Source organism: Peromyscus leucopus, chromosome 9 (genome assembly GCF_004664715.2).
Source record: "Peromyscus leucopus breed LL Stock chromosome 9, UCI_PerLeu_2.1, whole genome shotgun sequence".
Lineage (NCBI taxonomy): Eukaryota > Metazoa > Chordata > Mammalia > Rodentia > Cricetidae > Peromyscus > Peromyscus leucopus.
Window position 1 is genome coordinate 83,438,173 of NC_051070.1, and position 20,068 is coordinate 83,458,240.

General features: G+C 39.6%; 1 protein-coding gene across 3 annotated transcripts in view; it reads right to left on the bottom strand.

Moving 5' to 3' along the window:
* LOC119086101 (zinc finger protein 431-like) overlaps positions 1 to 19,601 on the bottom strand; it is a 39,968-nt gene extending 20,367 nt beyond the window's left edge. For 2 of the 3 annotated variants that reach the window (XR_003736950.2, XM_028893556.2), the window contains exon 1: positions 19,417 to 19,601. Coding sequence is in view for 2 of the 3 variants with exons in the window: in XM_028893556.2 (XP_028749389.1) it covers positions 19,417 to 19,443 (27 nt within the window). In the remaining variant the exon portion in view is untranslated. The remainder of the gene's footprint in view (positions 1 to 19,416) is intronic. The other variant, XM_037208631.1, reaches the window with a different exon arrangement.
* Positions 19,602 to 20,068: the final 467 nt, after the last annotated feature.

The following is a 20,068-nucleotide window of genomic DNA, read 5'->3' on the forward strand; positions in this document are numbered from 1 at the left end:
TTTCTCTCTAAGTATTCAGCTTATGGTGAAGACTTCACTTTTATTATTATTATTATTATTATTATTATTATTATTATTATTATTATTAAATTGTCCAGAGATTGAAATGAATTTCAAAGGAAAACTCCTAAAGCAATGGAGCCATCCTCCAGCTTTCTGGTGGGAGAAGAACTGATCACCTTGTTTATGACCTGGTTTCTGTTTTTTTTCTCCTAGTTTTTTGAAGTCCCTGTGACAACTAGGTAAAAAGTGTCTTCAGTTAACCTGACCTCAGTGTGAAGTCACATAACAAACATCTCCTATTGTGTCTTTGAATCTCTCTTTAGTTGCTAATATTCTGGGCACCCTTCCACCTGTGTGACAGGGAATCTCTCCACCCCACACAGTGTAGTGGACGGTGCAAGGTAGCCACATTGTGTCCCAGAGGAAGAAAGGGAAGTGCCTATGGAGGCAGGAAGATAACAGGGTCAGCTATTGTTTCAGAGGATCCAGGTTCTATTCCCAGAACCCAGATGGTAGCTAACAATTTGCTGTACCTCCAGCCAGTTCCAGGCATCTCCTGCCTTCTTCTGGCCTCTGTAGGTACTGTGCACAGACACATGCAGGCAAAACATTCACATAACTAAAATTAAAAACAGGTTAAAAACAGAAAGAAAAGAAAAGAATGGAATTCTCTGCAGTGATTCACAGGCCTGAGGGAAACATCAGTCGGGGATAATTAAAATGAACTCCTTCTTGTCCTACATGGACAGAGCTGTGTCCTTCTAATGAGACAGTCTACACACAGGCAAATGCAGCCTTGTTCTGATCTCAACAAACATAACTCAGCTGAGTCATCCAACTAAGAGCAGTGACCACAATGCTGTTAGGTGACTTTTCCTTGATGTTTTCTATATTTGTGTTCACTGTCCTTTTTTTCTGTGAGAACTGTGGCATTGATACATCTATCTTTTAAGTGAAACGTCCTGATTGACATGTATCCTTGGCTCCAAAGCACTATAATTTCAGTGTCACTTCCTTGATTTTCAGCAGTCAAGCCACTGAGGCAGAAGAATCCCAGCAAACTCCCAAACAGTCTGGGCTCTATTCACATAACAAGCAAGGGTGGTTTCTACTCTATCAGCCCACTGGATTTTGATTCTACTACTGACCTGACAACTTACTGAATTTAAATTTTATAATGTTTATATTTCTACGTTGTCTTCTTTCATCAAATCATTCTATAAATCAATATCAATCTTTTCTTAAACTTTTTCTAATTTAGAAACATTTTAACTGGTTATTTGTAAATTGAGGTATTTTAAAGTTTGTTTAAATGCCAAGACTCTAACTGTGCAAGCTGAAACAGTACCTATTAAAGTAAATATTATAGCTGCCTGTAACCCAATGAATTTTTAAGAATATTTTTCTATAACAGTTAGAAAATTTCCAAATATTGTATTGAAATTTTTTGAAAAACCCCTTCATTTTAAATTTTACTGGGATCAAAAAGTAAAAGGAGGTTGTTGATACATAATTATACAATTATTTATTGTACTATCAACATTGAGTTAAATAGCTGCTATTGTATGTTACATGTCATAAAGAATGACTATAATGGATTATTAGAATTTCTATTAATAAAACATAAGGAGCAACTACACAAACCTATGCATAATATGATTCTATCAAAAGTAAAATTAGCAGGCTTTCTCATAATATTTCCTTTGTAAATGGTAATGAATCATGTACTGCCTTAGTTGGGGTTTCTATTGCTGTGACGAGACACCATGAACAAGGCAACTTTTATAAAGGAAAGACATTTAATTGGGATGGCTTACACTTACAGAGGTTTAGTCCGTGATCATCATGGTACAACATGGTGTTGTGTAGGCAGACATGGTGCTGGAGAAGGAGCTGGGCATTGTACATCTTGACATGCAAGCAACAAGAAGTGTTCTGGAACACTGGACATGCCTTGAGCATATATGAGACTACAAAGCCCACCCCCACAGTGACAGACACACTTCCTCCAATAAGACCCTACCGACTGCAACAAAGCCACACCTTCTAGTAGTGCCACTCCCTATGAGCATATGGGGCCAATTACATTCAGACTACCACAGGAACTAGGTACTAATGTTCACAAGGAAGTAAGAAATGTCCTCCTGTGTGAGAAAACAGTGAAGCCATACTACTGAGATAGACTAAAAGTATAACTTTGTTTCCATATCATAATTTATTAGTCCATGAAATTTTTGGTGGGGCCCTCCTAAGATCCCACAATAGATTACATAAAGTACTCAGCTTCAATGTAACCCAATGTGGGAATAATGACAAGGTGGCGCCTTGTCTTTGAATTAGACAGAGAGGTTAGCAAGGTACTTCTTTAATACCAGGTATGTTTTTTGAGATGCCTGTTTTAATAACTTTGCTTCCAATAACTAACTTGTACAGGTTAAACTTTTATTTTTCTTATTTTTTTCAGGTGCCTAATAAAAATTCATATCATTATGAATTCCAAGGCATCCTGGCGTGTTATTTGTTATTCATGCTCAAACATATATGTGAATCAGAAGCTTAATTGGAATGAGCATTGTAAAAAAGTTTAGACATGTAACAATGGCTTAGTCAGTAACAACACTATACACAAGGCTGTCCCTGGTAAGCAGAACCCAGTGACATCACTCACTCAAGACAAGCAGACACAGTCCCAGAACCCCATGGCACTCACTGGACAGTATATAAGCAGAAATCAAGAGCAATGCTCTGCTCTGTACATCTGGAGAGACAACACCTTGATCTACCCTGAATCTGGAAAGTCTTCCCCAGGATCCTGACCCTCAAAATAGATTTCTGTTAGAGACTGGACCTGACCTTCAGCTAACACACTTAGCACACATGAGCAGTCTTGAGGAAGGAGACTCTTGAGGAAGGAGACCTTAGTTAGGAAGAGAGAGTGTGAGCCTTGTGTGATGACCATCAGAATAACAAAATATAACTTCTGTTACACCAACTACACAGATCTACCTTCTTGCTCATGACATTACTCTGACATCCCTCAGTACCTCTCCAGCATTTGTTGTCTGTTGTTTGATAGATCTTTAACATTCTTACTGCAATTACCACAACGCTTACCAACAGACTAAAACCACAATCTATAGAAACAGCAACAATTTATAATATCAATAAGATCTACCTACAAACCCAGCCCTACAGAAGGTGCTTCATAGAAGGAAAACTCCAGCCGGGTGGTGGTGGTGCACGCCTTTAATCCCAGCACTCGGGAGACAGAGGCAGGTGGATCTCTGTGAGTTCAAGGCCAGCCTGGTCTACAAAGTGAGTTCCAGGAAAGGCCCAAAGCTACACAGAGAAACCTTGTCTCGAAAAAATAAAAACAAAAGCAAAAAGAAGGAAAACTCCAACCCATGGAGGGTAACTACACATTGGAAATACAGGAAATAAAGAATCCCACAACAGCAAAGCCAAAAGAAAGGAAACCAGGAAACTAACATGCTCTGTCTGTATGTTTGTCTCTTTCTCTTCTTCTCTCTCTCTCTCTCTCTCTCTCTCTCTCTCTCTCTCTCTCTCTCTCTCTCACACACACACACACACACACACACACACAAATATTAAGAACAAAAACAATACAGCAGGAATCAACAACCATTGGTCACTGATATTTTCAATATAAATAGTTTCAATTACCCAATAAGAAGATACAGACAAACAGAATGGATGTGAAAACAGGGTCCATCCTTCTGCTGCATACAAGAAACACACCTCAACAACAAAGATAAATATTACCACTCAGTAAAGGGTAGGGAAAAAAAAGCAAATGGACATATGAAATGTGCTTGTGCAGCCACTTTAATATCTATCAAAATACGCTGCCACCCTTTCAAGCCCCCTATACACCCTCAAATGCAGCCTAAAATCCAGAATTATATTTTATTCTTAGTTCTGGGAGGGTGTTTCAACAATGATGGTCTAAGTATATACTTTGCTATAAATATATAAATATTAAGTGTAAAGGTATATACTTTGATATAAATATCACTGCACTATCACTACTTTTTATATTTTGCTTATATTTTATCATAAAGTACAGAGCAACAACAAAATGTACCTCTGAAAATATTAGCTCAAGAGCCTTATAAGTTAAAAATAAAAAAATTGCTATTAATATGTTATGTATATATGTACTGTAACTGCTCTAAGTATGAAATGACCAAACATTAAAATGCACATTATCCAAGAAGAGACCTTAGATTTTATGAGCAAATGTGGTACACTTAATGTTACTGCACACCAGAAACAAATATTGCTGCTTAATTAACACAGAAATTGAACTCATTCTCTTGAAAAATGTTTAAGTATGTACACAATGACTGATAGAACAATGTGACTAAAGAGGACAATAATAGCAAAATTGTGTTACAAGTAATAATTTTAAAACAACCTGATTCTGATAACATTAAGGATATTTGTATGTACATGTGCTCTCCAAGACACCTATACATGAGTATACAAATAATAAAGCCCAGAAGCAATCTACATGGTTGTATATTGTAGATCTGAATGAAAGTTAAACCAGACTGCATTAAGTCCTAGGATGGCAGGCAAACCTATGTATGCATAATACATTAAGGATAGACAGGCAAGACCATCTGATTCAGATCCTTAGACATACATACAAATTAGCCCTGACAAATAAAAAAAAAAAAGTTATAAAAAATATGAGGACTAAGGAGCTGCCTCAGACAATAAAGACTGTTTCAACCAAGGCTAAAAATTAGTTTGATCATTCCAAAAGCTACACAGAGAAACTCTGTCTCGAAAAAACAACAACAACAAAAACAACAAAGGTTAGTTTGATCCACAAGACCCATATGTTAAAAGAAAACAAATGCCCTATGGTTGTCCTCTGGCCTCCACAAAAGCACTGTGGAATCTGTGTGTGCAAACAGCAGAATATTGAACACATGTGATTACATTAACAGGACAAGTAGTGAGCGTTTGATCTTTCATTCCCCTAATGATGGTACACTTTCTGGTACCCTATAGACATTACTCCTAGCTAACATCTGCTCCACTAATTTACATTCAATTACTTTCTACAAACTCTCTTAACTTAAATGGCTCTTATGAATCTTATTCTCTCTTTAAGACTTTAATTAGCCCACTTACGTTCAAAAATTCAACTTGGCCTCTAGTGAACAAAAATCAGTTATATGAATGAACTCATAGACATTTCCACTTCTCGCTATTCCTAATCTTTATTTTTTTTTCTTTTGCATGTGTATTCATGTGAAGGTGCACATGTGTGTGGTGTGCAATGTTCATGAGTGGGTAAGAGGACAACATTGGGTGTCATTCCTCAGGTGTCATCCTGAGATTTGATTTAGGAATAAAGATCAAAGTGTATGATACCTGGAGCAGATCCCACCCACATTCAAAGCATCCTTCTTGGTTTTATACCTCTGAACAAACTCAGCAAGCTTGGTTAAAAGCCAAACTTTAGAAAAGACAAAAAATACTAGATGCTTTCATAAACAAATACTGCTAAGTCTTGGGAAGAGGATCAAATTATTTGAAAGGAGTAATGCTAAAAGATAAACTAATTGTGAGAGTTTATTTATTTAGTAAGTTATTTTATTTGAGTTTATTTTCACTATATAGCCCAGGCTGGCTCTTAACCCATAGTCCTTGGCTTTTCCTCAATATGGCATAAGCTAGGATTATTTGGAAAGAGGACCTTCAATTATACGTTGTTTTATTGATTAATAATTTATGAGGGAGGGCCCAGTCCACTGTGGAGCTGTGCTATTGCTGGGAAGATCATTCAGTAGTGCACAATAAAGTAAACAGAATGTTTAGGTGCCCATTTCTTTTCTAATGAGAGAGAAGTGGGGGGGGGGGGTAATAGATTTGGATGGGAGGGCAAGATCTGGGAAGAATTGAGAACAGGGGGATCATAATCAAAATATATTGTATGAAAATCTATTTTCAATTAAAAAAGGAAAGGAAAGAATAAAGAAAGAAAACTGAAGAAGCCAGGAAGAACAAACCAGTAAGGAGTATTCCATCAGGGTCTCTATTTCAGCTCCTGCCTCTAGCCTTCTGCCTTGAGTTCCTGACTGACTTTCCCGCAGGATGGACTGTGAACTGGACCTTTAGTCAAATCAACCCTTTCCTTCCCAAGAACCAAGTGAACTCAGTGAGTCTAAAGAAGAGGAAACAAAAAGAGACAGGGGCACAGAAGGGGAGGAAAGAAGGGTGGGCTTGATCAAGATCCATTATACTCGTGTATGAAATCATAAGATAATAAAGGGTGGCTAATGTATGGCTAACAAGCCAAAACAGTCAATAACCCTGAAGTTCTCAACATGATTTTGGTCAGTTATGAGCCATAGCAGAGGAAAGCAACTGCAACATAACATATCACCCTATTACCTATTAATGAAATGAATGCTTCATAAACCCAGAAAACAAGCTTTAAAAAAAAAAAAGCTGCAGAAGAAAGTACTGGAAAGGAGACAGTGTGCTGGTTGTTCAGAAGCAAGCATTGCTACAAAATGAAGGTTTGAAAGGAGTGGGCAACCACAACACTTGACAGAGCGTCGACATCAGTTCTTAAAATATTTCGTATTCCTTCAAAAGTAGCCGTTTCAGAGCCTCAAACATTCGCTCCAATATAACCTAATTGCTCTGTAACGAAGGACAGGTCTAGCTACTGAAATCAGGGAATTCAATGAAAATATTGTGAAACAGAAGGCAACTTGGCTCACCATGTTTCACATGAAAATCGGATGTGACTAAGGGGACAAAGCTTACCTGCCGAGTCCCTCTGCAACATAAATCAGTCAGGTCATCCTCCCAGGCTTTTAAACACTGAGCTGTTGCTGAATGAGGAGAGCTTTTCTGCTTTCAATGGGTTTACTTTCAAAAGTCAATTTATTGAAAAAAAAATGTGCAAAAACCAAAGTTTGCTCATGTAGTTCTGGCATTCTCATTTTTATTCTGACTCAAAGGGACTCTCAGTTAACACTGGTCCTTTCGGGAATAAAATCCTAACAAGAGAAGCCACAGGTTTAAATTAAAATAGTGATTCTCAAGAATGAAAATTATACAAAACAATGTGTCAGCATTTTTAGGGATGGGCACAGTAACAATCTCTGGTTACCAGAAGCCTATAGCATAGTATATAAACCACACATGAAAATCACAAATTCCCATTAAGGCACTATAATAGAGATTTGGGATATAGCTCACCTAGTTGGTGGAGTGTTTGCCCTGCAATCACGGTACTAACACAACCCTTGTAACAGCTGTGGTAGTGGTACACACTTATAATCCCAGCACTTCTTGGGACATAGAAGAATGCTGTGGGATGGTCTGTATGTCAAATTACTCTGATTGGTCAATAAATAAAACACTGATTGGCCAGTGGCTAGGCAGGAAGTGTAGGCGGGACTAACAGAGAGGAGAAAAGAAAGAACAGGAAGGCAGAAGGAGTCACTGCCAGCCGCCACCAGGACAAGCAGCATGTGAAGATGCTGGTAAGCCACGAGCCATGTGGCAAGGTATAGACTTATAGAAATGGATTAATTTAAGCTATAAGAACAGTTAGCAAGAAGCCTGCCACGGCCATACAGTTTGTAAGCAATATAAGTCTCTGCGTTTACTTGGTTGAGTCTGAGCAACTGTGGGACTGGCAGGTGACAAAGATTTGTCCTGACTGTGGGCAAGGCAGGAAAACTCTAGCTACAGAAGAAGGGTCAGAAATCCAAACTCAAATGAAGTCAAGGTCAATCTGGGCTATCTGAGAGCCTGTCTCAAAAAACTAAACTAAACAAACAATAGCAATAATGTCAAACAGAGATAAGATCAAACAGATTTCCTATGATGGGGGCAAAAACTGAGGGACTGGAGCAAAGGCTCCGCAATTAAGAGCACTGGTTACTTTTCATAGGGACCTAGATTTGATTTCCAGCATCCACACAAAATCTCACAATCATCTTTAATTCCAGTTGCAGGGAATCTGACATCCACTTCTGGCCTCTATAGGCACCAGAAATGCCAGCAGTACACAAACATGTGCAGGCAAAGTACAAACATAGGAAACCTTAAATAAAAGTTACTATCTCCTAGTAAGAAATTTCCTATGAAAAAAAGTGGGGCAGAAGTGGCTACACAATGGTTTGGGTTAAAAACGTAAAGAGGCAATAGCATAAAAACAAGCACCTGGATTGTATACGTGGTTTTAGTCAGCTGAATTAGAGACAAGGGCACTCTTGGATACTGGCTGCTTAATTTCCTGCTCACCTCATTCTTAACCCAGGGCCCTTACATTCAAAGCAAACACCATACTGATCATAAAAGCCAAGCTGGCTAAGCAGGTCTAGTGCTGTGACGAAGCAAGGTACTGAGTGTCCCTACAAGGAGCACAACCTGTTCTCAGTGGCCTAGAGGGAACATAACCTGGAACTGCAGGAAACTTATTCCTTAATTTGTATCTGTTTGTACATTCCTGCTACATTGTTACTGCTATAAGAAAGTAATAATAGCTTCACTTAAACATACATTCTCTCCACACTTCCATAGGACTGAAAATGTATCCTGAATTTAACTAATCTGAACTCAAAAATCCTAACTTCCAACTGAAGAATAGAAAACATCCATCTCAATGATTGTCTACCTGTAAGCAAGAGCTATGTTAGATTTCACATTTGTGGCAATACACAATCATTAATTTTGACAAATATTAGGGTAGAAAATAACTGGAAGATAAATGATGTTTTACTGGGCACACACCTGCAATCCCAGCTCTTGGACGGTAGCAGGATTACCCAAGTGTGAGACCAGCCTGGTCTACATCACTGAATTCCAGGAAAGCTACCCAGCAAAACTAGCTCAGATATATTGATTATTTCCCTAATTAAAAATTTAAAACGCATTAAATGTAGTTTAGCTAAAACCTCTTTTAGGCGTTGTGACAAAAAGAAAAATACTTCCTTATCCCCAGTCTCAATACTATCCACAAGAAAAGCAAGAATCTTTGAATTAAAAAATAAGGCATCTAACAGTACAATTACCCTACTGTGAGAAAACCCACAGATAAAATAAAAACAAATATAAAAGATTTATTAAGCAAAGGGCTTGATCTATTTACTGAAATCACACAAAGAAAAAAATATTTTCAAATATCAAACAAGTATTTTTTATGCATAGGTTAAATTTATTTTAAATATTAAAAGAACTTAAAATTTTATTATATTCCTTGAACATTGTCAAACCTTGTGTATAACATGATTAGTAAGAAGTTTTGTGACCTCCGACAACCACAACCATATATTAAACACAATAATGAAAAGACAAATGGAACTGTGAATTTTGTGCTGTGTTTTTCAGGTGTTAAGGAGTCTGCCACAATGAGTGTGGTTTTCTTTTATAAGCATTGCAATAGAATACAATTATAAACCCACATTACAGGCTAATCAATATTTTCTTGCTTTGGTATCAAACAAGTATTTCTAAGGAAGGGAGCAGCTGAGTGGTAGAGCAACTGCCTAGCATGAGCCCTGCCTGGGTTTCACTCCACGATGAAAATTACTTAGAATAATGGGGAATATAAGATATGCAAAAATACCATAACTGTAGAAGAAAATATGCTTTTTAAAAGAAAAGCTGAGTAATAGTGATGGTTTAGAACTAATTTGTGTATACATGGGCAAAAAAGAACAAAAAGCAAAAAGAAAAATCATACAGACCTGAATAAAAAACAGTGTTATTCTTCAACTCTGAACCAAAACCCATGCAGTATGAAAAAAGGAGCAACATTTTTACAGTTTACATGTTTAAGTCATAAGCTGAACAGTGACTTGTGTGGGGCTAAGAGCATCAAGACAAGATAACCCTCAGGTGAATATGGAATTAAAAGCCACCTCGGCCTACTAAGAACCAGGTCAGGAAATAAGTAAGTCTGGCCCAAAATTTTTAGCACACATATGTTATTCTACTTTCTCAAAGAACAACCAATATTGACATTTACTGGTCAAATAAAAAAGATCTCAACCAGTGTGGCAGCTTATACTTTAATCCCCAGGCTCTGGAGTCAAGGGAAGCAGCTGAGCTTGAAGCCAGCCTGCTCTACTCAGCAATGCCAGGCCCACCAAGAGTACATACTAAGACTGTTTCAAAGAATCTAAAACAAAGGTAGGCATACTGGTGTAAGTTTTCATCCCCAGCACTTGAGGGTCAGAGACAGGAGGATCTATCTGTGAGTTTAAGGTCAGCCTGGTCTACATATGAGTTCCAGGACAGCCAGGGCTACATAGAAAGAATGTGTCAAAAAAACAAAACAAAACAAGGTCTATTTTTGTTATATCAAGACATTGAAGTCCTTTATTATTTAAGCCTAAAGAGTCTTTAAAATTTCAGTGTCTCCAACAGTCACAGTCTTTTATGGTAATGATCAAGATTCAAAATAATTCTTCTAAACCATTATTTTTTTCATTTTCATTTGCAAATAGGATTTAATCATCAAATTTGTACTACTTTGCTTTATCTTTCAAATGAAAATTTTTACAATCTGAAAAAAATGATATTTTATTGATTTAATATTACAACTAATCTAATTTGAGCATCAATGAGACAGCTGTGTTGGAAATGTCTTTCTTGTACAAGTCTGTAATGTTATGTTGATCACCATATGAGGCTGGACAAAAGTGGAACCCACAAAATAAATCTCATTGCTATTACATTATCTGGCATCTCTGGATAATTCCCTTAGAAGACAATACTTTGGGATGAAGTGCCAAATGCATAACAGATGAGGACATGGAGATGCATGGGATAGAAGAAAATGTTTCTTTGGATACATACATGAAGTATTTAATGATTTTTTTATATTATCTATTAAGTATTTTAAAATTAACACCATTAAAATGTATTTGTAAGTAAATTGGTTGCAACAACTCTGGGTTTGGTCCCAGATTTTGGCACCAAAATGTGAGATTTGCAACTCTGAGGAAAGGTGTCCTGACTACCTGGGAGTCAGAAAACACTTTGAGCTGCTTAGGACAACTCTGACAGCTGGAACTGCAAAGAGACAATTCAGCCCTGGAGGGCGAGGTATCCTGGACACCTCAGCTGCTCAGAACAGTAGGTCTGCCCTGAAGGTGTCCTCGACACCTGGAGCTGTTCAGCACAGCTCTGACAGCTGGAACTGCAAGGGGACAGTTCAGCCCTGGAGGGAAGTTTTTCTGACTTCTCAGGAAAGTCAGGCCTGGGACTGCTTCAGCAGGGAAGGGTATCCTGATTGTTCAAGAAAGTCAGGCTATAGTTGGTGTGATGGTGATTAAACCATTTTTAAATGAATTAAAAAATATTTAATTTATCCTCTCCTCATAGGAGCCAACGTATTCCAATATCATACTTTGCCAAAATATGTTTTATGGCTACCAAAAAAGACTTGTTCTATGAAGTCAGAACTTTTCCAAATACGCTGTTATGTCATACAATAAAGAATAAAATTTGAAGAAAAAAAATGCAGAATTGTATAAATTTATTTAACACATCTCCTAAGTGTTCTTTAAATACTAATACTTTTTTTGAAAGTTTCTTTGTGTGTATATGTTTGTGTGTGTATTTGTGTGTGTGTGTGTGTGTGTGTGTGTGTGTGTGTGTGTGTGTGTGTGTATGGTTTAGGTAATATGTGTCTATTTGTTTTTGTGAGTGTGTTTGTGTCTTTATGTTTTTGTGTATATTTGTGTGTATGTGTATATTTGAGTTTGTGTGTATACTTGTGTTTGTGTGTTTGAGTAGTGTATGAGTGTGTGTGTGCTATGTGTATGTTGTGTGTGTATTTGTGTGTGTAAAAGAGAGAGAGAGGTGTGTGTGATGTGGGTGTCTGTTTGATATGTGAGTGCACATACATGCTAGATCTCATATTTAGTGGCCAATGGAGAATTCTAAGTGTACAAGAAGCAGTAAACTTGGCTCTTCTGATCTAACACTAACTTTTTACAGTTGATAGGAGAACATGACATATAATCCCAGCCCTCTGAACCTGGGAGGAGAGTGGCCATGAATCAGTGGCCTCCCTGGGCTAGATAGCAAAACAACAAAATAATTCCATTCAGGATAGTAAGAGCAGGCCTAAGAATTTGAAGTCCTTTGCAGCAAGAAAGTCACACTTGCGGTAACATTTTTTGTTCCAATTTTCTTCTCTGTTGCTATGATTAAATTCTCTTACCAAAAGCAACTCAGGTAATGAACAGGTTTATTTGGTTGATACCCTGGGTCACAGTCCATCCTTATGGGAGCTTAGGATAGAAACTCAAGCTAATAAATGTAGACCGAACATGAGGAAACATTGCTTCCTAGTTTTCTCTCTCACTTTGCCACTGTCTTGTGCTAAGGTAGCTCTCTATCCAGCCCAGACCCACTTGCTTAGAGATATTGCCAACTCAGTGGAAGAGACATCAAACATCAATCATAATCAACACCATCTCTCTCAGACACAGCAATCAGATATTCAGGTCTAGGCACACCCTAAATTGATGTTCCCTCAGATGACTCCAAGCTATGTCATGTTGACAGCTCATGCTTTTTTCTTAGGAAAAAGATATAATAATATATGAGAAGGTTTTAAAGATCCAAGGCCAATATATTAGTTATATCCAATCACTTAAGCAGCAAAAACCCAAACATAAGGATAGCAACAACTGGAAAACACAGGTACACCAGGAAATGGGATGAGGCAAGCCTCTAAGATCAAGAAGAGAAAACTAAAACTGTCTCTCCACAGAAACTTCCCAAACAAACAAAACCTCAAGGAAATCATAACAAGAAATTATTTGAATACAAAATTAGTGGAAGCCAACCATTTTCCAGAGAAACAACAATATAAAGAGATGATGATAAAACTAACAAAATAGATGGCACCACTGAAAAAAATGAGACATAAAGACATACCTACAAATATATATCATGGAACCTTAAACAAGAATGGCAAGGTTCTAATCAAAATCAAACTACAAGAAATAACTAACCATCATTCATCCTGTCCACACTGTTCTCTCCTTTACCAATAATGGAAAATGGGTTGTGTGAGGAGCGTGTTCCACCAAAACTGGAGAGATTCCCTTGAAGCCTTCTGAGGTTTTAACATTGCAGAAAATAATTTTGACTACTAAAAGTATCTCATTCTCTTATGATAAAGAAAAGGATGTCTGTTAGGATCACTTAGATAATATTTTGTTTCCTATGATTGGTGATTGACTGTAAGTCTGCATCAGAGTAAGAAAATAAAACTTTTTAAAACAAAATGCAAGATAACAGATTTTTAAAGAATCAGTATACACCTAAAGCAACTTGGTTTGCTCTAATTGCTTTATAAGTCACAAGCACTTTTGAAAACAAGTTTATTGCTATTTTTGCATTTGTTTGTACATGAGAGAGAATGGTTTTTATATGTATACAGAATCTGTAATAGTAGATAGTTATGAGCATCTCAACTTGAGTGTTGGTATCTGAACTCAGGTCATCCCCAAAATGAATAAGTGCTGAGCCAACTACCAAGATGTTTTTCCAACAAACCAAAAGTCTTTCAGATTAACAACAACAAGAACAATATAACCTAAACAAATAAAGAAGCAAATAAATAATCCTTAGAAACATGCTGCATCAAAATTAAACTGTTGTGTATGGTAAACTTGCAACATAAAGTGAATATAATCCAACAACAATGCCCAACAATTTATAAAAGGAAAGCTTATTACAAAGCTACATTAACAGTGGAAACATTCAGAATGATCAATGGGATTATGAAAAATAGTATGCAGATTGATATAATATGACTTTTATACTTACTACAAAGCTACAACAATCAAGAATGTGAACAATATTTGTGATAGAATAATGGGGATAGAGAGAAAAGCTAAGAACAAAGGAAGAAAAATAGAGTCAACTATTAATCAAAAGACCTAAGAAAACTTAACCAGGAAAAGTGTGTTCTTGACCAATGTTACCCAGATACCTACAATTCTATGTATATAGAAATTAAATAAACACAATCTTGACAGCTTTCACAAAAGGAACTCACAAAGTGACTTTTAAACTGCTCTTTCTAATGCCCCAGCTACTGATATTTCTTTCAAAGACAGAAGCCCCATGCTCTAGAGTTCTCGCTGCAAAATGAGGTGATCTCTTGCTATGGCTCTGCAGCCCCTTGTGCCTCCTTGTGTTTTCAGGTAAACCTAGCCCAATCCCAAAGCAACAGAGAAGAAAAACTTTAAATATGCTTCCTGTCACATGGATTATGGCACAAGATGTGGATTCTGCCCTTTCTACCTGCCCAACACTATGCACACCTGAGAAACCTCTGCAGCTCAGAAACACTTTTTTCCTCTAGAACTAAACTTCACCGAATCACACCATTGTGGCTGGTGGTAGCAGAAATTTAAAAGCATTCTAATCATGTATTGCTGAAAGACAATCCACATCACCATCTTTCTACCAGTTTCTAAACTAATTGTAACAAGACAAACCTAAAAGTGGAGTGCAATGTTCAGAACTTCTGGAAACCAGATGTTCAGTTTTCCCATCTGTCTTCCCACTGCACACTAAAAGCACTATGTGTGCACACTGGACAGTGATACTACAAGCATCATATCATACCATGCTTGGAATGCAGAGTCTCCCCCACCCAGGAAATCTATACACAGGGAGGCTCAGAGGACCAGGGCCACTGCCCAGGTCACCACATGGACCAATAGAAACTCAGTATGGCTCGTGATCAATCCCAGTCCAAGCAGCTCTGACAGCTCAGCCAACCTGCTCTTTCTGATCTGAGGACAGTGACCCCCACACTCATCATGGCAAGGCTTGTGGTCTTCCTCATAGCTCCCTACAGCAGAACAAGAGGAGAATCCTGGAAAGAACCTGTAAGCTACTTCCTACTGGTGTTCCTGATTGCTAAGCCTTCCCAGAGTCCTTCATTAGCTAGGGCCACACAGCTGGGCTTCAGGACATTAGCATTTACCCTACCGGGTGAGCAGAGTTCAAATGACTCAGAGAGCAAAAACCCTCCCAGGTTGGTCTTTCCACACTATGGTAGGACAGGAAACTAATCTGGGGATTTGGTAGTTTAGTAAAATCTTTCAATTTCCCAGAGCACTTCCTTTTCCTCTTCCAAGGCACAGGGTCCTATGTGTGCACATTCCATAACGCATTTAATGTCCAATGCAGCCAACCCTTTACCTCATAGCTGGAGGTCCTGCAACCTAACACAGGTCACATTCCAACAGTAATTACTGTTAAACAAAAAGAGGCCATGGGTTAGAACACAAGGAAGGGTCTATGGGAAGGCTAGAAGACAGGAAAGACACAGTGGAAATAATGTAATTACAATTCCAAAAAATCCTGTTAAAAAATTGAAACAGGCTTTATGGCCATGTACTCCAGAGACTAGGGATTTGTATTAGAGCACACCAAGTACTACTCACACCATTTCTCTCAAGGTGTACATCTTAAACCTGGAAAACACAGTCATGGGAGTCAGGACCATACCATTTTATCCAGTTCTTCTATTTAGGTTGAACTGGTATGTAATCACCGTAATTTGGTTTCACAAAAATTCAGTTCTTTGTCCAGATTCTTGAAAGCCTGGTCTGTGGATCCAAGTAATGGCCAGTCAGAACATTTATTGATCATCTAACATTGATGACCTCACTTATTACTAATGTCAACTATTGTCATAGAGGAAAGCTTTCACACTCCTTCTTGCCCATCCCTTTCTCTGCTGTGGCTACACCTGCTTTAGTTTTGGTCAGTGAACTCAGTTCTTACACAGGTCCCACTTCATTTGTAAATTCACAATAAAATCTAGAGAAGTTGGAGGATACTCATTCACTGATCCATTTTAGCTTCCCACAGACCAATCAAGGACCAGCGGGAAGGAGTTGCAGGACTGTCTTTCCAGCACTGGGCAGCAGAGGCAGGATTAGGTGTTCAAAGCAAATTTCGATTATATACTGTGAGGCAAGCCTGAGCTACAGGAGATATTGATCTGAAACAATGGTTCTCTATATTCCTAATGCTGTGACTCTTTAATACAGTTCCTCATGATGCCATGACCCCCGCTAACTATACAATTATTTTCACTGCTACTTCATAACTATATTTTTGCTCGTTATCAATTATTGTGTGTGTGTGTGTGTGTGTGTGTGTGTGTGTGTGTGTGTGCGCGTGCACGCTTTTCAATGGTCTTAGGCCAGTCCTGTGATAGAGTCATTTGATACCCCAAAGGGAGCCATGACCCCCAAGGTTGAGAAGCACTGCTCTAAACTGATATAAGTAAATATATAAGCAAACAGCACTTAAGAAAAAAATGGAATAACATTCTTAAACTGAAAAACACTGAAAAATAGAAAAAACTAGCAGTAATATATTTAAAGAAAATGAATTTTTTTAAAAATGAAACCAAAAATTGATGTTTTAAAATGATAAAAATAATTGGAAGAACACGTAGCTATACTGACTTTGAAAGGGAGTGGGTACCTCCATGGCAGAGTGAATACCATTAATAAGAGACTGTATGACTTTGATCCATGTAAAGTGTTAGCCACTGAGTGCTGTAAGCTAACACATGGAGTTACAGCCAGTGGCCTGTGTCTCAGACCTCTCAGCTGACTTAACTGTGTCAACCAGGATTGCACATATCTGCAAAGGAGAGTTCACTAATTGGAAACTGAAGACTTAGTAGTTCAAGCTGTCCTCCTCAAACTGTACAGCCCCCAATTCTGTCTGTCTTCTTTCACGTGGAAGGAATTAATACATACAGTAAAATAACAGAGAAAGTCACTCACCCTACCCCATCAGTCCTTCTTTGTAATGGAGACCCCGCAGCTCACGCTCACTGCCTTCCACTTCAGTCATGATCTAGCTGTTGTCTAGTGTGATTTCTCTGCAGTGTACACAGTACACTGCTCCTCCTCTTCTGGTCTGAAGAGAGAAGCCATGCTCCACACACAAATCCTCTCCCTGTTCTGCAATGGACAGTCCACTATGTGACTCAAACTTGTAAATTTAGAACTCTGTGGTGCTGCAGAAGGGTAAACCAAGATCTAGGGTGGTTAGTCAGGAGGATAACAAGGGCAATGCCCTGTGGGGCTATAGACGGGGTTCAAGTCCACCTCAATGAACATAGAAGACCTTGACTCGAAACTGCTTTTCAAAAAGACTACAGGTGCTTCTGTTCTAACACTAATATACCCTTATGGCACACCAGGACTTAATGTTGGCTGTGACCTTGTAATAGTCACTTGAGCAGCATTTAGAGACTACTTTTTTAATGGAGGGATGGGCCTTTCTGATGGTTATAAATCAAAGCTGCCTCCTTTGTTATGTGAATGTAGTTGGTTAATCCTGGGGAACAAACATTTACATCTTATCATACTAATCTCTAACAGGCAAGTTCGCATACTACTTATCTTTGGGGTATTTGGGGTGCAGCCCTCCCTTACCTAAATTCTACTTCGTGACTTGATGTCTCCTAAGAACTGCTAAGCCCTTATACCATCAATTCCATTACCATCAATTCTGCTCTACTACATTGCAGTTTAGCTGTGGAGTGGGACTCCACACAGGAGATACTTCTTACAAGCTCCACGGAATTAACTCCAGGTGAGTCCTAAACTTAATGTTAAATGTTAAAAGTGCAGTACATCTGGATGACATCAGAGGAACTAGGGTGCTCTGAGTTGGGCAAATCTGTGTTCCACAGCAGCAACACAGACACTAAGGGTATCGAAATTACACAGTGATGTCAACAACAAGGATATTTCTTTTTCTTTTTCTTTAGAATGGATTTATTTATTTTTTTATTTTTCTTTATTAAGCAATTTTCTACTCACTCCTCATGCTATCCACAGAGCCCCCCTCCTCCCTCCTCCCACTCCCAGCCCTCTTTCCCAAGCCACCCCACATCCCCACATCCCCAAATCGAGGTCTCCCATGGGGAGGCAGCAGAGCCCAGCACACTAAGCCTAGGCAGGTCCAAGCCCCTTCCCACTGCACCAAGGCTGTGCAAGGTGTCACACCACAGGCACCGAATTCCCAGAAGCCTGCCCATGCACCAGAGACAGATCCTGATCCCCCTGCCTGGGTGCCCCCAAACAGTTCGAGCCAAACAACCATCTTCTGTGTCCAGAGGGCCTAGTCCAGTCCCATGGGAGCTCCATAGCCAACAGTCCACTGTTCATGGGTTTCCACTAGTGTGGCCGGTCATCTCTGCACATGCTCCCATCATGATCTCCATGTTCCCCGCCTGCAGAATCCCTCCTCTCTCTCATGGATTGGATTCCTGAAACTCAGCCTGGTGCCTGGCTGGGGATCTCTGTATCTGCCTCCATCTGTCACTGGACAAAGGCTCTATAATGGCAGCTAGGTTATTTGCTAGGCTGGTCACCAGAGTAGGCCGGTCCAGGCACCCTCTGGACCACTGCCAGCAGACCAAGATGGTGTCAACCTTGTGGATTCCCAGAGAGCCTTCCCAGTACCCTCCCTCTTCCTATTCCCCAGTTATACCACTCTTGGGCATATACCCAAGGAATGCTCAATCATACCACAAGGACACATGCTCAACTATGTTCATATCAGCATTATTCGTAATAGCAAGAACCTGGAAACAACCTAGATGCCCCTCAACTGAAGAATGGATAAAGAAAATGTGGCACATATACACAATGCAGTACTACTCAGCAGTAAAAAACAATGATATCATGAAATTTGCAGGCAAATGGATGGATCTAGAAAATGTCATCTTGAGTGAGGTAACCCAGACTCAGAGGGACAAACATAGTATGTACTCATAAGTGGATACTAAATGGGAGGGAAGGGATGGCCAGACTGCAACCCACAACTCCAGAGAGGCTATCTAACAGGAAAAGACCCTAGGAGGGACACATGGATGACCCTGTGAAGGAGAAGTAGATGAGATCTACATGAGTGGACTGGGTGGGGGGAGGGGTGGCAGAGGGCGAGGAGTGGGGGATGAGAACATAGGGAAATGGGAGGGTCGAGCTGCAACAGGGACAGAGTGGGAAGGCAGGGAGGAAGATACCATGATAGATGACAACAAGGATATTTCAAAGCATAGTCCCGCTCCCAATACTGCTGGTGGAGTGAAGTTATGCAGTCTGATCGCTGGCTACGGGAATTGCAAAGACCACACAGGACCACGCAGAACCACACTGGAGCAGGCGGGACGAGCAGGACCCGGCTGAGTTATGCATAACCAGGCAAGAACATACCCAAATCTGCATCTGGCCGCTTGCACCCACCTGCCCAGCGGAGGACGCACCACACTGGCTCCCATGACTAAACTGACTGCTTCTCCCAGTCTGGGGACGGACGGCGGCCCCTACTCACCATGTCAAGATTTTCCAGCTCATCCATGTTCCCTGCTCAGCTCTCTGCAGCATTCATAACACAGCACACCAAATGAAAGGCCCCGGCTTCTCTTCAAAGCCAAGCCCGAAGCCCGCGGCCGGAAGGACCCTGCACAACTTCTGATTGGTAGGTTCCTGGAGGGCCTGATTGGCTAGTGAGGCCTGAGTAACAAGAGCACCTCCCTTAGAGCGACGCTGTGCTAAAAGACACAGCACAGTGGTTTCGTTACTGTGCTTAAAGACACAGCACAGTGGTTTCTGGTCAAGACTTCCACCCCAAACAAAGACCTTTCCTAGATCAGCAGAGATCAACATTTGAATAGCATCTGCTCCCGGCTCCAATAGCTGACATTGCTACCTTCCTGCTCTCCATAGGCACTTCCCTTTTTTCCTCTGAGACACAATGTGGCTAGCTCGCACAATCCTCTACACTATGTGGGGTGGCGAGATTCCCTGTCACACAGGTGGAAAGTTGAAAAATGAATACAACATGCTATGTCCATTTTTATTAGTTGTCATATACAGATAACTGGCTGATCATGTTGTATTGGATAAACAATCAGGGAGCTCATCCCTGGCTGAGGCTTATTCTCTCAAATGGAGGAGAATTCCACTTTTTAATCAGCACCAGG